This window comes from Danio rerio, chromosome 1 (genome assembly GCF_052040795.2).
Source record: "Danio rerio strain M-AB ecotype USA chromosome 1, GRCz13ab, whole genome shotgun sequence".
NCBI classification, from domain to species: Eukaryota; Metazoa; Chordata; class Actinopteri; order Cypriniformes; family Danionidae; genus Danio; species Danio rerio.
The window spans coordinates 31,437,490-31,451,967 of record NC_141021.1 but is presented as its reverse complement, the minus strand read 5'-3'; the positions used below and the strand labels follow the sequence as shown (position 1 = coordinate 31,451,967).

At 42.0% G+C, this 14,478-nt stretch overlaps 1 protein-coding gene across 1 annotated transcript; it reads left to right on the top strand.

Annotated features, from left to right (window-relative positions):
• Nucleotides 1-11,137: 11,137 nt before the first annotated feature.
• Nucleotides 11,138-13,121, top strand: LOC141385746 (general transcription factor II-I repeat domain-containing protein 2-like). Its single transcript, XM_087237271.1, is given in 4 exon segments — nucleotides 11,138-11,580; nucleotides 11,582-11,717; nucleotides 11,719-12,448; nucleotides 12,451-13,121. Coding segments are annotated over 4 exon segments (1,797 nt in total). The 5' UTR covers nucleotides 11,138-11,230; the 3' UTR covers nucleotides 13,032-13,121.
• The last annotated feature ends 1,357 nt before the right edge of the window (nucleotides 13,122-14,478 follow it).

Here is a 14,478-nt window from a genome sequence, read left to right as displayed (position 1 = left end):
AGTATTTACCAGAGCTGTCAAAATTAGCACGTTAATGCATGTGATTAATTTAAAATATTTTACACATAAATAAAAAAAAACAAAGTTTTTGATGTTTTTTTTTTAATTTTCTGTTGTGGCCTACGTGTGTTCAGGGATGATGCGTGCATAGAGGCAACCTAGGCGGACGCGTTGGGCAGCAGAATAGTATGCGAACCCCTCTGTCTTCACTTTTGTAGGGTCCAGCCAGTTGGTCCAATGACGGTATCCAATGGTGGATGAAGGTTCACTGCATGTTCGGTCTTTCCAGTGCACAATGTTGATTTTTATTAAACTTAGCTTATATCTGACTCCAATTTTAGTATGAGGTGGTTTAGAATATTAATATATTTATCCTCGTTTTATCTGACTCCAATTATAAAACATTGAGAAGGTTATTTTGTTTCCATTCACATTAATTTAGATTATGATTGAATATTCTCTTCGGTCCATCATTTTATGTTATTCTCGTTCATTGGGATTCCTATAACATCCTGAATCTTGTACCGGCCGAGTATACAATTTCTTAAGCACAAGCTTGTCAGTCTTGGTCACTAAACAGTGGCGATTGACCGCTATCCTAAAAAGGCAGAACCCTACTTACTCAGATTAGGATATTTGTTATGCGGTCCCTGCTACCTCCTAAATCAAACAGAGCTATTTAGTCATATAATGATCAATACTATAGAATTAAGCAAACCAGTCGTACTTAAACTATTAGTAACTTTGAATAATCACTATACTATCTAAATAGTATTATAAGTTTATCGGGTGAAGGACTATCCCCTTAGATATCCTTTTACAGCCTAAGTATACATGAATAAATGCCAATTTGTTAGTCGGAGCTCTAGAGATATCGTATAGCTTGCCGCAATGCTCCGTCTACCGTGTCCTAGTCCGCTACTAACCTGAACAGGGGCTTGTGGTGCTATGAAATTACCGCAATCTACTAAAGATAATAACACGAACTCTGTTTGAATGATTCAAAACATAACAATTTATTAGTCAGGTAAATGTATTATGCCAATTCAATCAGTCAATTCATAAAAGATCAATACAAAACATCAAATTATCAAAGATAAATCTAAGATTAAAAGATGCATATCCTGACTTTGAAATATACATAACATGGAGCAAGCCATGTTATGGGCTGATCTGGTTAGGCAGAATCGCCCTGAGTCTTTCTCAAACCTTACCTTAAATAATCCAAGAATTCCCTCAAGGAAGGGGGTGTGAATAACAAAAGGCATTCACACTTAGTGGAAAGTCACACCCTTCACAGTGGTTCAAAAGATGCCTGAAGTTATATATTTATTGTTTTGATTATGTCTGTTTCTGGGAGAATGAGACCATTGTACCAATCGCACTGAGACATTTCAAATGATATCAAACATGATAGTTAAAGTCAGTTTGGTTAATCTAGAACATTCAAACATTGAAATGACCATATGTGAGATGGGGTGGATGAAGCCAAGTTTCAGCAGACTCAGATACAAATGCAGCAGGAACTAGTTTTTCCCGCATTCCCACCTGCTGGGTTGTTAAGTCACCAGTCTCTGTTTTCAGCACATGTTTTGAATTGTCAAAGACATCAAAATATTAGCAATATTTCAACTCTTACAGTTCCCTCATTTGATTCCATGGGTCAGATATAAATGTGTCCATGGGGTCACTATGTATCCTTGTTGAGGTCGTTCAGGGGCAATTCAAGACAGTCTCTGCAGAATTTTTCAGTTGTAAGTTGTGTTCAGCAGGTAGCTAAACAGGTCCAGGCTCGTTTTCACCTCTTGATGAGCCTGACTCGAATGCACAGTTCATTCAGTCCATACAGGCCTACAAAGCTTCCACTGTGTCCTTCCCCTGGCAAAAGTGTCCACGTCGTGTGGGCTTCTCATAGTCTGCTTCTTCTGATGAATCTGGTCACCTCTATTGGTGCAGTTTTTTATGCAGACCTCTGCATGTGGGGGTCTACAGTGTGTATACACTGCCCTCTTTCCGGACACCTAAACAGCAACTTGATGGCTCAGCGATTGAACAATTATGAACTTGTATTATTCTGCATTGGAGAAAGTCATGAGGTTAAGCATAAAATATATGATCAAAACATAAAAGTCAGCACGTGCTAGTTGTACAACTGGTCTCAGGTCTCTTTCAATCTGTTTAAAAGGTCCAATCAAAAAAAGATAAATTCTTTGTCACCACTGAGATGGGGTATAATGATAGGGAGAATATTAAATATTCTTGGTTTGAATTACTCAAGGTAAAGCTATCATAAGGTCAGTGCAACTTATTAAAACAGTATAACAGGCAGTATGCATCATAAAATCATATCATCATGACAATACATTCAAATAAATGAACACAATTGATGGTATTTGTCACATTTAAAATTTCCTAGTTGATTATTAGAAGTTTCCTCACTTCAGGTTTAATTTTAATCACTTTAGCACTTATTCCTGTTATTGGTGATAGATTTTGTCAACCATCCTCAAAACAGTCAGTGTATCTATTCTTGAATTTATTGGCAAGTTCGCCTCTATTGAAATTTTATACCATCAATTTGTTGTCAAAGCCATGCAAATGTGTAATTTCTTGTCAGCTGACAGAGGGTGTCAGAGGGTGTTTGTTGTCTCGTCTGTCATCAGATTAATTATTCTGTTCTATGTGTGTGAGGCTAATATGTTTTGTTTGTATAAACATGGACAAAAGATCTTAATTAAGGAGATTTGACTCCTGGGTCTTTGTAGACTAAGGTGTTATCTATGTGCCTGGGTTTACCTGTGGCTATGTGTCAGTGTAATGCTCCAAACAATGGTAATCAATTTTTATAATTGTGTTGCAAAATTTTAGTCCTGTTTTAACAGGGAGCCAGCATAAGAATGTGAACATGAGGTGTGTTCCGGCGCAAATTGATTCCATATAATATCTTTTACGGAGCATGATAAGGTGCAATGTTCAAAGCTGGATCCTGTAAGAATGCATTTTTATGGTTAATTTAATTATCACACTGTATACTCCTGTTTGTAGTTCAAACTGCAGCTATACAGGGGATAGCAGAGTTTTCTACTTTTGGAGATCAAAGAAACAAGTATCATGAATTTCAACATAGTTAATTCCATTTTCATACAGGACATGTGGTTTAACATGTGTATAGTATAAATTTTTTTTTTTTTAAAATGCCACTAGGATTCGTAACAATAGAGTCTGTTGCTATTGGTCTTGAAGGAACAATGCAGTAAAGTTCATTATTGCCTCTAGGTAACCAGGGTTTTAGTCCCATTGCTATTTAGCAATTTGGGAAAATTTTAACTATGAAATCTTTCGTGCCTCTGTTTAATTTAACATGTAATAATTTACATCTTAGTTGAAGAGAGGTGTTTTGTGAAATCACAAAGCCTCCTACAATGCTGAATCCATTGATAAGTTCAGCTGTGGATAATTGTTATTCTGATGACTGATCAAAGGCTTTTTCAGACTCACTGCAGGACGTCGTTAGATTGCACCAAAGTGTGAGGTGTTAGCACCACAGGGGTTCTTGCTTTGAGATGCAAGATGGAAGACTTTTGGCCTCTCAGGTTATGGCCTAACCTTTTGTCGCCCTCATTTTTACTTGTTTGATGTGGACCGGATCTGGAGTGTTCTTTGTTATTGGTCTGCCTAAGATGAGAACAAAAGCAGAGAGAACCATAGTTAATTTTAGAATTTTCATCAGTTTCAAATTCAATCATGTGGAATTAATGTTAATGCATCATTTTGCAATATTAATTCTGGAAGCCACATGATGTTGTTGGTCAGATCTGAATTGCTGTCGTTGATTTCAGCACATTGTGAGTGTGTAACACCTGAAAACTGCTCTCGCTGTGGAGTTTACATAGTCTGCTGTATCCTGAGCATTATCTCCCAGTTCCGCTGGGGACATTTTTCTGAATCAATTAATGATTTTTCACTAATTTCAGTTTACAATCTAATGGGCCGATACCCATAGTTCATTTTTTGCTCTCATTAACAGTCAGATCTGTTGGCAGAAATCATTTCACCCTTTTGGTGTTCTCTGCTTAACAGTTTTCATTTTATGGTGTGACTCACAAATTCTTAGATCTTTTGACCCATAAAAACTTTGGTAACTCTAAATGTTATCATATTCATCCCCCTTTCATTATTTTTCTGGTGAGTTTCACTCTCTGATCAAATTTTAATTGTAGGTGGTGTTTTTCAGCGAGGATTTATTTGGTTTACAATCAGTTATGCTATAGTAGTTCTGTCTGTGTTTTCATTAAAACATAAAGAGAGCAAACCTCCTCAAGATGAATGTTTCATCTTTTGGTCTTTAGTGCCATGATTGGCGATTATAATATAATGTACATTATTGTTTATTCCTAATGTAATTATATTATATAAAAAATAGTATGTATTAAATATAATTATATCTGGTCTCTGAAGAGTTTTTTAGAACAACAGTGCATTTTAGCTTAATGCTTTTATCTTGTGATCAGAGCTGTGTTTGCCTGTAGGTGTCAGGGTTCTGCCACTCTGGTCTTGTAAATTCTTGTTTTGGTGGCAGATCTCGGACACTACTCGTGTCTGGTCCTGTTTCTGTCTCTGTGTGCGCGCGCGCCGTCGTGGGTGTACGCAGAGTGTGCGCGCTCCTGCTTGACGCGGCCGCGCGCGCTCTGTGTCCCTCAGACGCGTGCGCTCTTGTACTCGTGTTTGTGTTTTCGTCTGTCAGCAGCATGGTGTTTCATTCCCAGCGTCTCAGTCTTGTTGGTTTCGGTTTTGGTCGGCGCTGGGATGAAGCATGCATGCTGCATGTGTGACCACACGGTGAGTGTTTTCATTCATCGTGTGCTCGTGTCTTGCGTCTTTTGTCAAAGCACGTGGCTCGGTGTTTACATTGTGGTCACGTGCTTTTGTCGTGTGCTTCAGTGTTGTGTTATGTGAGCGCATGGCTTGTATTGTCTCTCTGTGTCATGCGCTCTCCCGTCTATTGTCTTGTCCCACCCACCTTGTTACCTTGTTTGTAATTATTATTTTCACCTGTCCGCCTGTCTGTTTATTGGTTTGTCTTTCCTATTTATTCTCCTAGTGTGCTCTGTTCTGTGCTGGTCCGTTATTGATTGTTCCCTTCCCTGTTACTGATTTCTATTCTACAACAGCGGTTTAAAGTATTGTCTTGGCAAGTTTCAGATCTTGTCCAGTTGAGTGTGTAATATAATGTTGTGTTTTTCCCCACATGGGGAGATTTGAGTTTTGTTTTTGTTTTATTTTTTTCATTAAATTCTTCATTCCCTGCATTTGGGTCCTCGCCTCCTCTTCACCACCCCCACACCGTGACAGAACGGACCAGCCAGAATGAGGACCCAGCGGAGTGAAGATGGCTCCTTCGCTAGCCGCATTACTAAGTTGCTGCATTTGCAGTCACTGAAACAGTGTGGCTTGAATTTGGAGGAGTTTGCGGAGAAATTCCGCAAGGCAGCTGAGGGGCTGAATTTTAATGACTGGCTGCTTATGACCCACCTAAATTTTGCTCTGGACAAGCCCCTTCTTCCTCTGCAGATCCAGAGAATGGTGGGCTGGTCATACCAGCAATTTATTAATCACATGGTTCAGCAGCAGGAGAAAGGGATCCTTCAGGAGGAGAGGATCCCTCGCACCACCACCAGCGCCGCCTCCCAGCCCATGTCCAGCCCTCAAGGGCTGACCCGCACTCAGAAGCGGAGGTTAAAGAGGAAGACCTCTGCTGCAGTGTCGGCTCCAGCCCCAGAGCGCCCTCCAGTGTCGGCTCCAGCCCCAGAGCGCCCTCCAGTGTCGGCTCCAGCCCCAGAGCGCCCTCCAGTGTCGGCTCCAGCCCCAGAGCGCCCTCCAGTGTCGGCTCCAGCCCCAGAGCGCCCTCCAGTGTCGGCTCCAGCCCCAGAGCGCCCTCCAGTGTCGGCTCCAGCCCCTGAGCGCCCTCCAGTGTCGGCTCCAGCCCCTGAGCGCCCTCCAGTGTCGGCTCCAGCCCCTGAGCGCCCTCCAGTGTCGGCTCCAGCCCCTGAACGCAGCTCAGTGCCGGTCCCAGTCCGGCTCCTTGCCCTGCCGGCACCACCCAGACGTCTTGCCCTGCCGGCCCCAGCCCGGCTCCTTGCCCTGCCGGCATCAACCAGACGTCTAGCCCTGCCGGCACCAGCCCAGCTCCTTGCCCTACCGGGGCCACCCAGACGTCTTGCCCTGCCGGCGCCACCCAGACGTCTTGCCCTGCCGGCGCCACCCAGACGTCTTGCCCAGCCGGCCCCAGCCCGGCTCCTTGCCCTGCCGGCGCCACCCAGACGTCTTGCTCTCCCGGCGCCACCCAGACATCTTGCCCTGCCGGCGCCACCCAGACGTCTTGCCCAGCCCGGCTCCTTGCCCTGCCGGCGCCACCCAGACGTTTTGCCCTGCCGGCGCCACCCAGACGTCTTGCCCTGCCGGCGCCACCCAGACGTCTTGCCCAGCCGGCCCCAGCCCGGCTCCCTGCACTGCCGGTCCCAGCCCAGCACCTTGCGCCGCCGGCACCAGCCCGGCTCCCTGCCCTGCCGGCTCCCCTCTGGTCTCCAGCCCTGCCGGCTCCCCTCTGGTCTCCAGCCCTGCCGGCCCCCCACAGGCCTCCAGCCCAGCCGGCCCCCCACAGGCCTCCAGCCCTGCCAGCTCCCCACCGACCTCCTGCCTTGTCTCCCCTTATAGACTCTCCCTGGGTCGTCCCTCCTGCTCCTCCCTGGTGTTCCCCTCTTCCACCCTGGACGGATCACCCGGCTTCACCCTGGTTCCCTGCCGGGGCTCCCGACCCGCTGAACCCACCCTGGACTGTCCCTCCTGATCCTCCCTGGTTTTGCCCTCCCATCCCTCCCTTGTTTGTCTTGTTGGGTCTGACTTGGCTCCCCTCCCTCCCCCCTTCATGTCTTGCCTGTTCACCTCCCTGTCTTGTGTTTGTTGATGTTGCCTGTTTTGTTGTCTTGTGGTGTTTCTTGTCTGTCTTGTACCTTGTTGAATGTTCCCTTTAGGGACGCCAGGTGGCGTCCCTTTTGGGGGGGGGGTAGTGTCAGGGTTCTGCCACTCTGGTCTTGTAAATTCTTGTTTTGGTGGCAGATCTCGGACACTACTCGTGTCTGGTCCTGTTTCTGTCTCTGTGTGCGCGCGCGCGCCGTCGTGGGTGTACGCAGAGTGTGCGCGCTCCTGCTTGACGCGGCCGCGCGCGCGCTCTGCGTCCCTCAGACGCGTGCGCTCTTGTACTCGTGTTTGTGTTTTCGTCTGTCAGCAGCATGGTGTTTCATTCCCAGCGTCTCAGTCTTGTTGGTTTCGGTTTTGGTCGGCGCTGGGATGAAGCATGCATGCTGCATGTGTGACCACACGGTGAGTGTTTTCATTCATCGTGTGCTCGTGTCTTGCGTCTTTTGTCAAAGCACGTGGCTCGGTGTTTACATTGTGGTCACGTGCTTTTGTCGTGTGCTTCAGTGTTGTGTTATGTGAGCGCATGGCTTGTATTGTCTCTCTGTGTCATGCGCTCTCCCGTCTATTGTCTTGTCCCACCTACCTTGTTACCTTGTTTGTAATTATTATTTTCACCTGTCCGCCTGTCTGTTTATTGGTTTGTCTTTCCTATTTATTCTCCTAGTGTGCTCTGTTCTGTGCTGGTCCGTTATTGATTGTTCCCTTCCCTGTTACTGATTTCTATTCTACAACAGCGGTTTAAAGTATTGTCTTGCCAAGTTTCAGATCTTGTCCAGTTGAGTGTGTAATATAATGTTGTGTTTTTCCCCACATGGGGAGATTTGAGTTTTGTTTTTGTTTTATTTTTTTCATTAAATTCTTCATTCCCTGCATTTGGGTCCTCGCCACCCCCACACCGTGACAGTAGGTTGCATGGACAACAAAGGGTCAGCAAAGGCTTATGGCCAAATGGAAAAATGTAATTGTTTTATGCATTTACAGCAAACACATTCTGAGTATCTTATTATCACTGAGATGAAATTTCTTTGCTCTCTGTCAGGCCATTTGAATATGAAAAGGTTTGAGCAATCAGGAAGTCTAAGAGCTGATTTAAAGCTAAAATCTTAGAATTTAATTTCTAACTTTTATATTTTTAGTCTGTTTCGAGATTAAATTAAAGTATAGTGGATATTTTAGTTGATCAGCATCATATTTGAATTTATCACCATTAAATTTAAATGGCAAATTTCTGATTTGTAAAAGCAGAGTTTTCATTAGAGCCTATTTGTCTTTTTTGCAATCAAATAATTCTGTTCTGCTCACCTTTATTTTTCACATGCAAATGCCTTAAAACAGACTGTTGTTATTAATCCAGTTTAAAAGTTTAGCAATTGTTTTTAAGTCTTAAACCATTTTTTCCTTTTTTCCATTTTTCTCTTTTTTATAAAACAGTAGATTAAAAACAATAGATAATTTTTGATTTTAACTTTTAGGATCTAATTTATGACTCTCCACTGAGTTCTAGAATATAATTTGGATGATGTTATTCCAATTTTAAGCTTCAACTCTTGCTGTCTAGCAGACAAAGAGATATTTCAGAGCAAGGGATGGCGTTTATTTAAACTGCTGCTATCATGTCCCTAATAATCAAAGTGGTTTTGTCTAATTCTCAACCCCACCGGATAACGCATTCCGGTCTAACATTTTTGAGCATTTCCGACTCATTCTATCAATGTGTTTATATAGGGTGCGTCTCGCTTTCCCTCAACATTTCTAATAGGCAAAGAAGAATTGACTTACCACAGCAGCTGAAGATAGAATAGAAGATCCAAACCTCTTGCTTGATATAAATCCATTTTGTGCTGGAAAGACGTAACTCGCCTGAGTTGGGAGATCACAGAGATGGGTCACCATTTTGTAGGGTCCAGCCAGTTGGTCCAATGACGGTATCCAATGGTGGATGAAGGTTCACTGCATGTTCGGTCTTTCCAGTGCACAATGTTGATTTATATTAAATTTAGCTCATATCTGACTCCAATTTTAGTATGAGGTGGTTTAGAATATTAATATATTTATCCTCGTTTTATCTGACTCCAATTATAAAACATTGAGAAGGTTATTTTGTTTCCATTCACATTAATTTAGATTATGATTGAATATTCTCTTCGGTCCATCATTTTATGTTATTCTCGTTCATTGGGATTCCTATAACATCCTGAATCTTGTACCGGCCGAGTATACAATTTCTTAAGCACAAGCTTGTCAGTCTTGGTCACTAAACAGTGGCGATTGACCGCTATCCTAAAAAGGCAGAACCCTACTTACTCAGATTAGGATATTTGTTATGCGGTCCCTATAGGTCTGCTACCTCCTAAATCAAACAGAGCTATTTAGTCATATAATGATCATTACTATAGAATTAAGCAGACCAGTCGTACTTAAACTATTAGTAAATTTGAATAATCACTATACTATCTAAATAGTATTATAAGTTTATCGGGTGAAGGACTATCCCCTTAGATATCCTTTTACAGCCTAAGTATACATGAATAAATGCCAATTTGTTAGTCGGAGCTCTAGAGACATCGTATAGCGTGCCGCAATGCTCCGTCTACCGTGTCCTAGTTCGCTACTAACCTGAACAGGGGCTTGTGGTGCTATGAAATTACCGCAATCTACTAAAGATAATAACACGAACTCTGTTTGAATGATTCAAAACATAACAATTTATTAGTCAGGTAAATGTATTATGCCAATTCAATCAGTCAATTCATAAAAGATCAATACAAAACATCAAATTATCAAAGATAAATCTAAGATTAAAAGATGCATATCCTGACTTTGAAATATACATAACATGGAGCAAGCCATGTTATGGGCTGATCTGGTTAGGCAGAATCGCCCTGAGTCTTTCTCAAACCTTACCTTAAATAATCCAAGAATTCCCTCAAGGAAGGGGGTGTGAATAACAAAAGGCATTCACACTTAGTGGAAAGTCACACCCTTCACAGTGGTTCAAAAGATGCCTGAAGTTATATATTTATTGTTTTGATTATGTCTGTTTCTGAGAGAATGAGACCATTGTACCAATCGCACTGAGACATTTCAAATGATATCAAACATGATAGTTAAAGTCAGTTTGGTTAATCTAGAACATTCAAACATTGAAATGACCATATGTGAGATGGGGTGGATGAAGCCGAGTTTCAGCAGACTCAGATGCAAATGCAGCAGGAACTAGTTTTTCCCGCATTCCCACCTGCTGGGTTGTTAAGTCACCAGTCTCTGTTTTCAGCTCATGTTTTGAATTGTCAAAGACATCAAAATATTAGCAATATTTCAACTCTTACACTTTCATCTACTACACCACATATGGCCTTGAATTATCTATGGCCCCCGGGATGATATTAAGGGTGCTTTCACACCTAGACTTTTGTTTCGGAACGTATCTCGTTTGCCCAGTTAGCGCGGTTCGATTGGCATATGTGAACACGGCAATCGCGCTCTGTTCCGCACCAAAGTAATCTCTCCGAAATCGCTTGAATGAGGTGGTCTCGGCTCGATTGAAACGAACCCTGGAGCGGTTCGATTGCAGTGAGAAAGCGATCCGATCCGAGCGCGGTTATATCACAGTGTTTTATGGATATGTAATAGGCTTACGGCTATATGAAGTGAGAATTATTAGTAGGGCGGGAAGTTTCGCGAGTCTCCGGATGCCCGCAAACGAGTGATGATCTCCTGGTAATCTCATGTCTCCCTCCCGGTCCTCAAATAGGCATCGTCGTGCACCCTTCTCACCCCTCTCCACCGCGTCTCTCCACGAACAAGTCGCGCGCGTGCACCCTGTCAATCACCACCAGACCACCACCTCTCCTGACAGCGTAGCGGGACGCTGAAAAATAAACCCTGAAACTCTGAACAATGTGAGGAGAGTTTACTCGCACGTGACTTGTTTTAGCTCTTTTGGTCCGATTAGAAACTTTGCAGTGTGAAAGCGAACTGCTCCAAGAGCAAAGAGCAACAATGTAACTTTTGTAATCTCTGTTTTGGAACAACTGAATCGATTCACAGATGTGAAAGCACCCTTAATTACTATTGAAACCGGCCCGCAGACTGCAGCTGCCTGGTGGTGTTTTGCACGAACCAACACTACATTAACCCACAATGCAACAGTAGGCCGTGAACTCACTGCAGCGCAGCAAGCGGACCTCGGGCTTCATTATTCATCAGAAATCAGAACAGATGTCAATTTTCAGCTACACCCTCCCCAAAAATGTCTAAACGGAAAGTGGACGCTGAGAAGAGGGGGTTTCAAGCCAGGTGGGAGGCAAAGTACATGTTCACGGAGGTAAAAGGGAAACTTGTGTGTCTTCTGTGTGGAAACATTTTGGCTGTAATGAAAGAATATAATCTAAGAAGGCACAATGAAGCGTCTCAGACACACAAAGACAAACACAAGAATATGAACACGGAACAAAGGCTATAGAAGGTGGAAGAATTAAAATAAGATTTTAAGTCCCGACAGGCTCTGTTCACGAAAGCCAAATCACAAAGCGAGGCTGCTGTCAAGGCCAGTTTTATTGTGGCAGAAGAGATTGCAAAATCAGCCCGGCCATTTACAGACAGAGTTTATCAGAAATTGTATGCTTAAAGTTTGTGACGCAGTGTTCCCAGACAAAAGGCAACTATTTTCAAATGTGAGTCTGAGCAGAAACACCATTGCTGAACAGCTTTTCACCCATCTAAAAGAACAGCTTGTGGAAAAGGGGAAAATATTTCATCGCATATTCCCTTGCTGTGGATGAGAGCACCAACACATCTGACATTGCCCAGCTGTCAATTTTCATCCGTGGAGTGGACTTCAGCCTGGGCATAACAGAAGAGTTTTTGGCATTACGTCCTATGCATGGTACAACTACAGGATAAGATCTGTATGAAGAAGTATCCAGATGTGTAAATGAGATGGAGCTGCTGTGGGGAAAACTTGTGGGATTGACTACAGATGGAGCACCTGCGATGTGTGGGCACAGGAGTGGATTAGTTGCAAGGATGCGGGAGGAAAAAGTCACAGATGATCTGACAACTTATCACTGTATCATACAGGAGTCGTTGTGTGGCAAAGCCTTGAAAATGGAACATGTTATGAGCACCATAACACGAGCAGTTAACTTCATCAGAGAAAGAGGTTAAAATCACCGCCAGTTCAAGGCATTTCTTGGCAAATTAGATACAGAGTATGGTGACTTGCCCTATCACACAGAGGTGCAATGGTTAAGCCAGGGAAAGGTGCTGCAAAGATGTTTCGAGCTGCGTGAGAAGATCTGTCTGTTCATGGAAAGCATAGGGAAAGACTCAACAGAGCTCCGAGATGAAACGTTCCTGTGTGAAATGGCGCTTTTACACGACATCACGAGCCATCTGAATGTGATGAACCTGCAGCTGCTGGGACGAAGGCGTGTCATCTCCGACATGTACAGTACAGTGAAGGCGTTTAAACCAAGCCGAGTCTGTGGGAGACGCAGATGCTAAAAGAAAACTTGAGCCACTTTCCCAGCTGCCATACCATGAAAGAGAAGCTCTCTACCGCTGTGTTTCCGAGTGCACAGTTTGCTGATAAACTCAACATACTTGCCGCTGACTTCCGACGCCGATTTGCTGACTTTGAAGCCCAAAAATTCAGGTTTGAACTGCTCAGCAATCCTTTTGGAGTTGACGTGGAAAGCGCACCACCCAACCTACAAATGGAGTTGATTGAGCTCCAGTGCAATGACACACTGAAGGAAAAATATGAGAGAGTTGGTGCTGCTGAGTTTGTACGTTTCATCCCCGACACAATGCCCCATCTGCGCATCCAAGCTGCTCAGACGCTCTCTATGTTTGGCAGCATAAACCTGTGTGAACAACTGTTCTCTTTAATAAACCTACACAAAACATCACGCAGGAGCCGTCTTTCCGACGAGCTCCTTCACTCAATCTTGAGGATTTCCTCAGCTCAGATCCTGACCCCGAACATTGATGAACTTGTACAAAAGATGAGACACCACCAACTATCAGACTCAGCCTCAGACAAGTGAGTGTCACAGAGCATTACATTTTCAATTTTTTTTTCTACGAGACGTGATTTTTCTTTGAAGGAAGTATTGTTTTTTATGTGTGCCTTAGATTTTTGTATTTTATTTTATTGTGTTTTATTTATTTATATTTATTTTTCATTTGAATGGACTCAGGGAAAATTGCAGATAAGAGCATTGAGAAAGAATACAACTGATTTGATTTAATATTTTATTTTCTCATTTTACTATTTGAAAGAAGTGATTGGTAAGATCATAGAGCAGCACAATAGTGCATTTTCAGTTTATAATGCATACAATTTCATTTATGCATTTATATTAAGGAACATATTTTGTTTTTGAAGGACATTCACTTTTTTGCTATTTGCCTGTTTAAAATGTTTTCTCTTGAAAATACTGACAGAGCCATAAGAAAATGTTGCTTTATTCATTTAATGTACAGGACATGTGATTTTTCTTTAAAGAAGGTTCGTTTTTGTCCGTGTGCCTGTTGAAAAAAGTTTTAAATTGACATTACTGACGAAGCCATAAGAAAATATTGCTTTATTCATTTAATCATTAAATAATATGCACTGTGTTAGGTCTTGGTTCAATATAGGGTATATGCAATCATTTTAATATGTTTTAATAAACATTAAACCAGTCTGGCCCTCGGCTTGTAGCAAATTTGTTTTTTGGCCCTCTGTGATATTTGACTTTGACATCCCTGCACTACACCCACCCTCACAGTCCTTGCTTTCATTCGCGAACCGGTCACTTACAGGTTGAGGGCGGTGTAATTGCCGGTTGCTGAGAGCGCCAGTTCAGCTTGCGCCGACCCTGCGTGTTTTATGTTTTACGTTCTTTTATATATATATATATATATATATATATATATATATATATATATATATATATATATACATATATATATATATATATATATATATAACTTTCTTTATTGTTTTTTGATTATATAACACAAGAACTTACATCTTTGGACTAACAAGCACAAACATTCACACCACAATTGACAATAAAGCATGTAATATACAAACAATCCGTATATAAATATAGTAATAATAGATTAATACAAAAAAAAATAATAATACAAAAAAAATTTTATTTGAATTGAAATTACAAAAAGGAAACAAATAATAAATAAAATATTAAATAATAAATAAGAGTAAAGAAAATTTAAAATAAAATAATAATACTCTTCTGTTTTTAAACTAAATTGGTCTAATCCTCTTCAATTTGACTATTTCCTGTCGAATTTATGTCTTTAAAGTAAGCCATGAAAGGTTGCCAGATTTTATAGAATTTGTCTTCTTTCTTTTTTTAGGGAGAATCTGATTTTCTCTAGTTCCATATGTTTCATTACATCTGTCATAAGATGTGTATATGTTGGAGCGGCTTTCTGTTTCCAGTGTAACAATATTAATCTTCGTGCTAGTAGACAGACAAATGG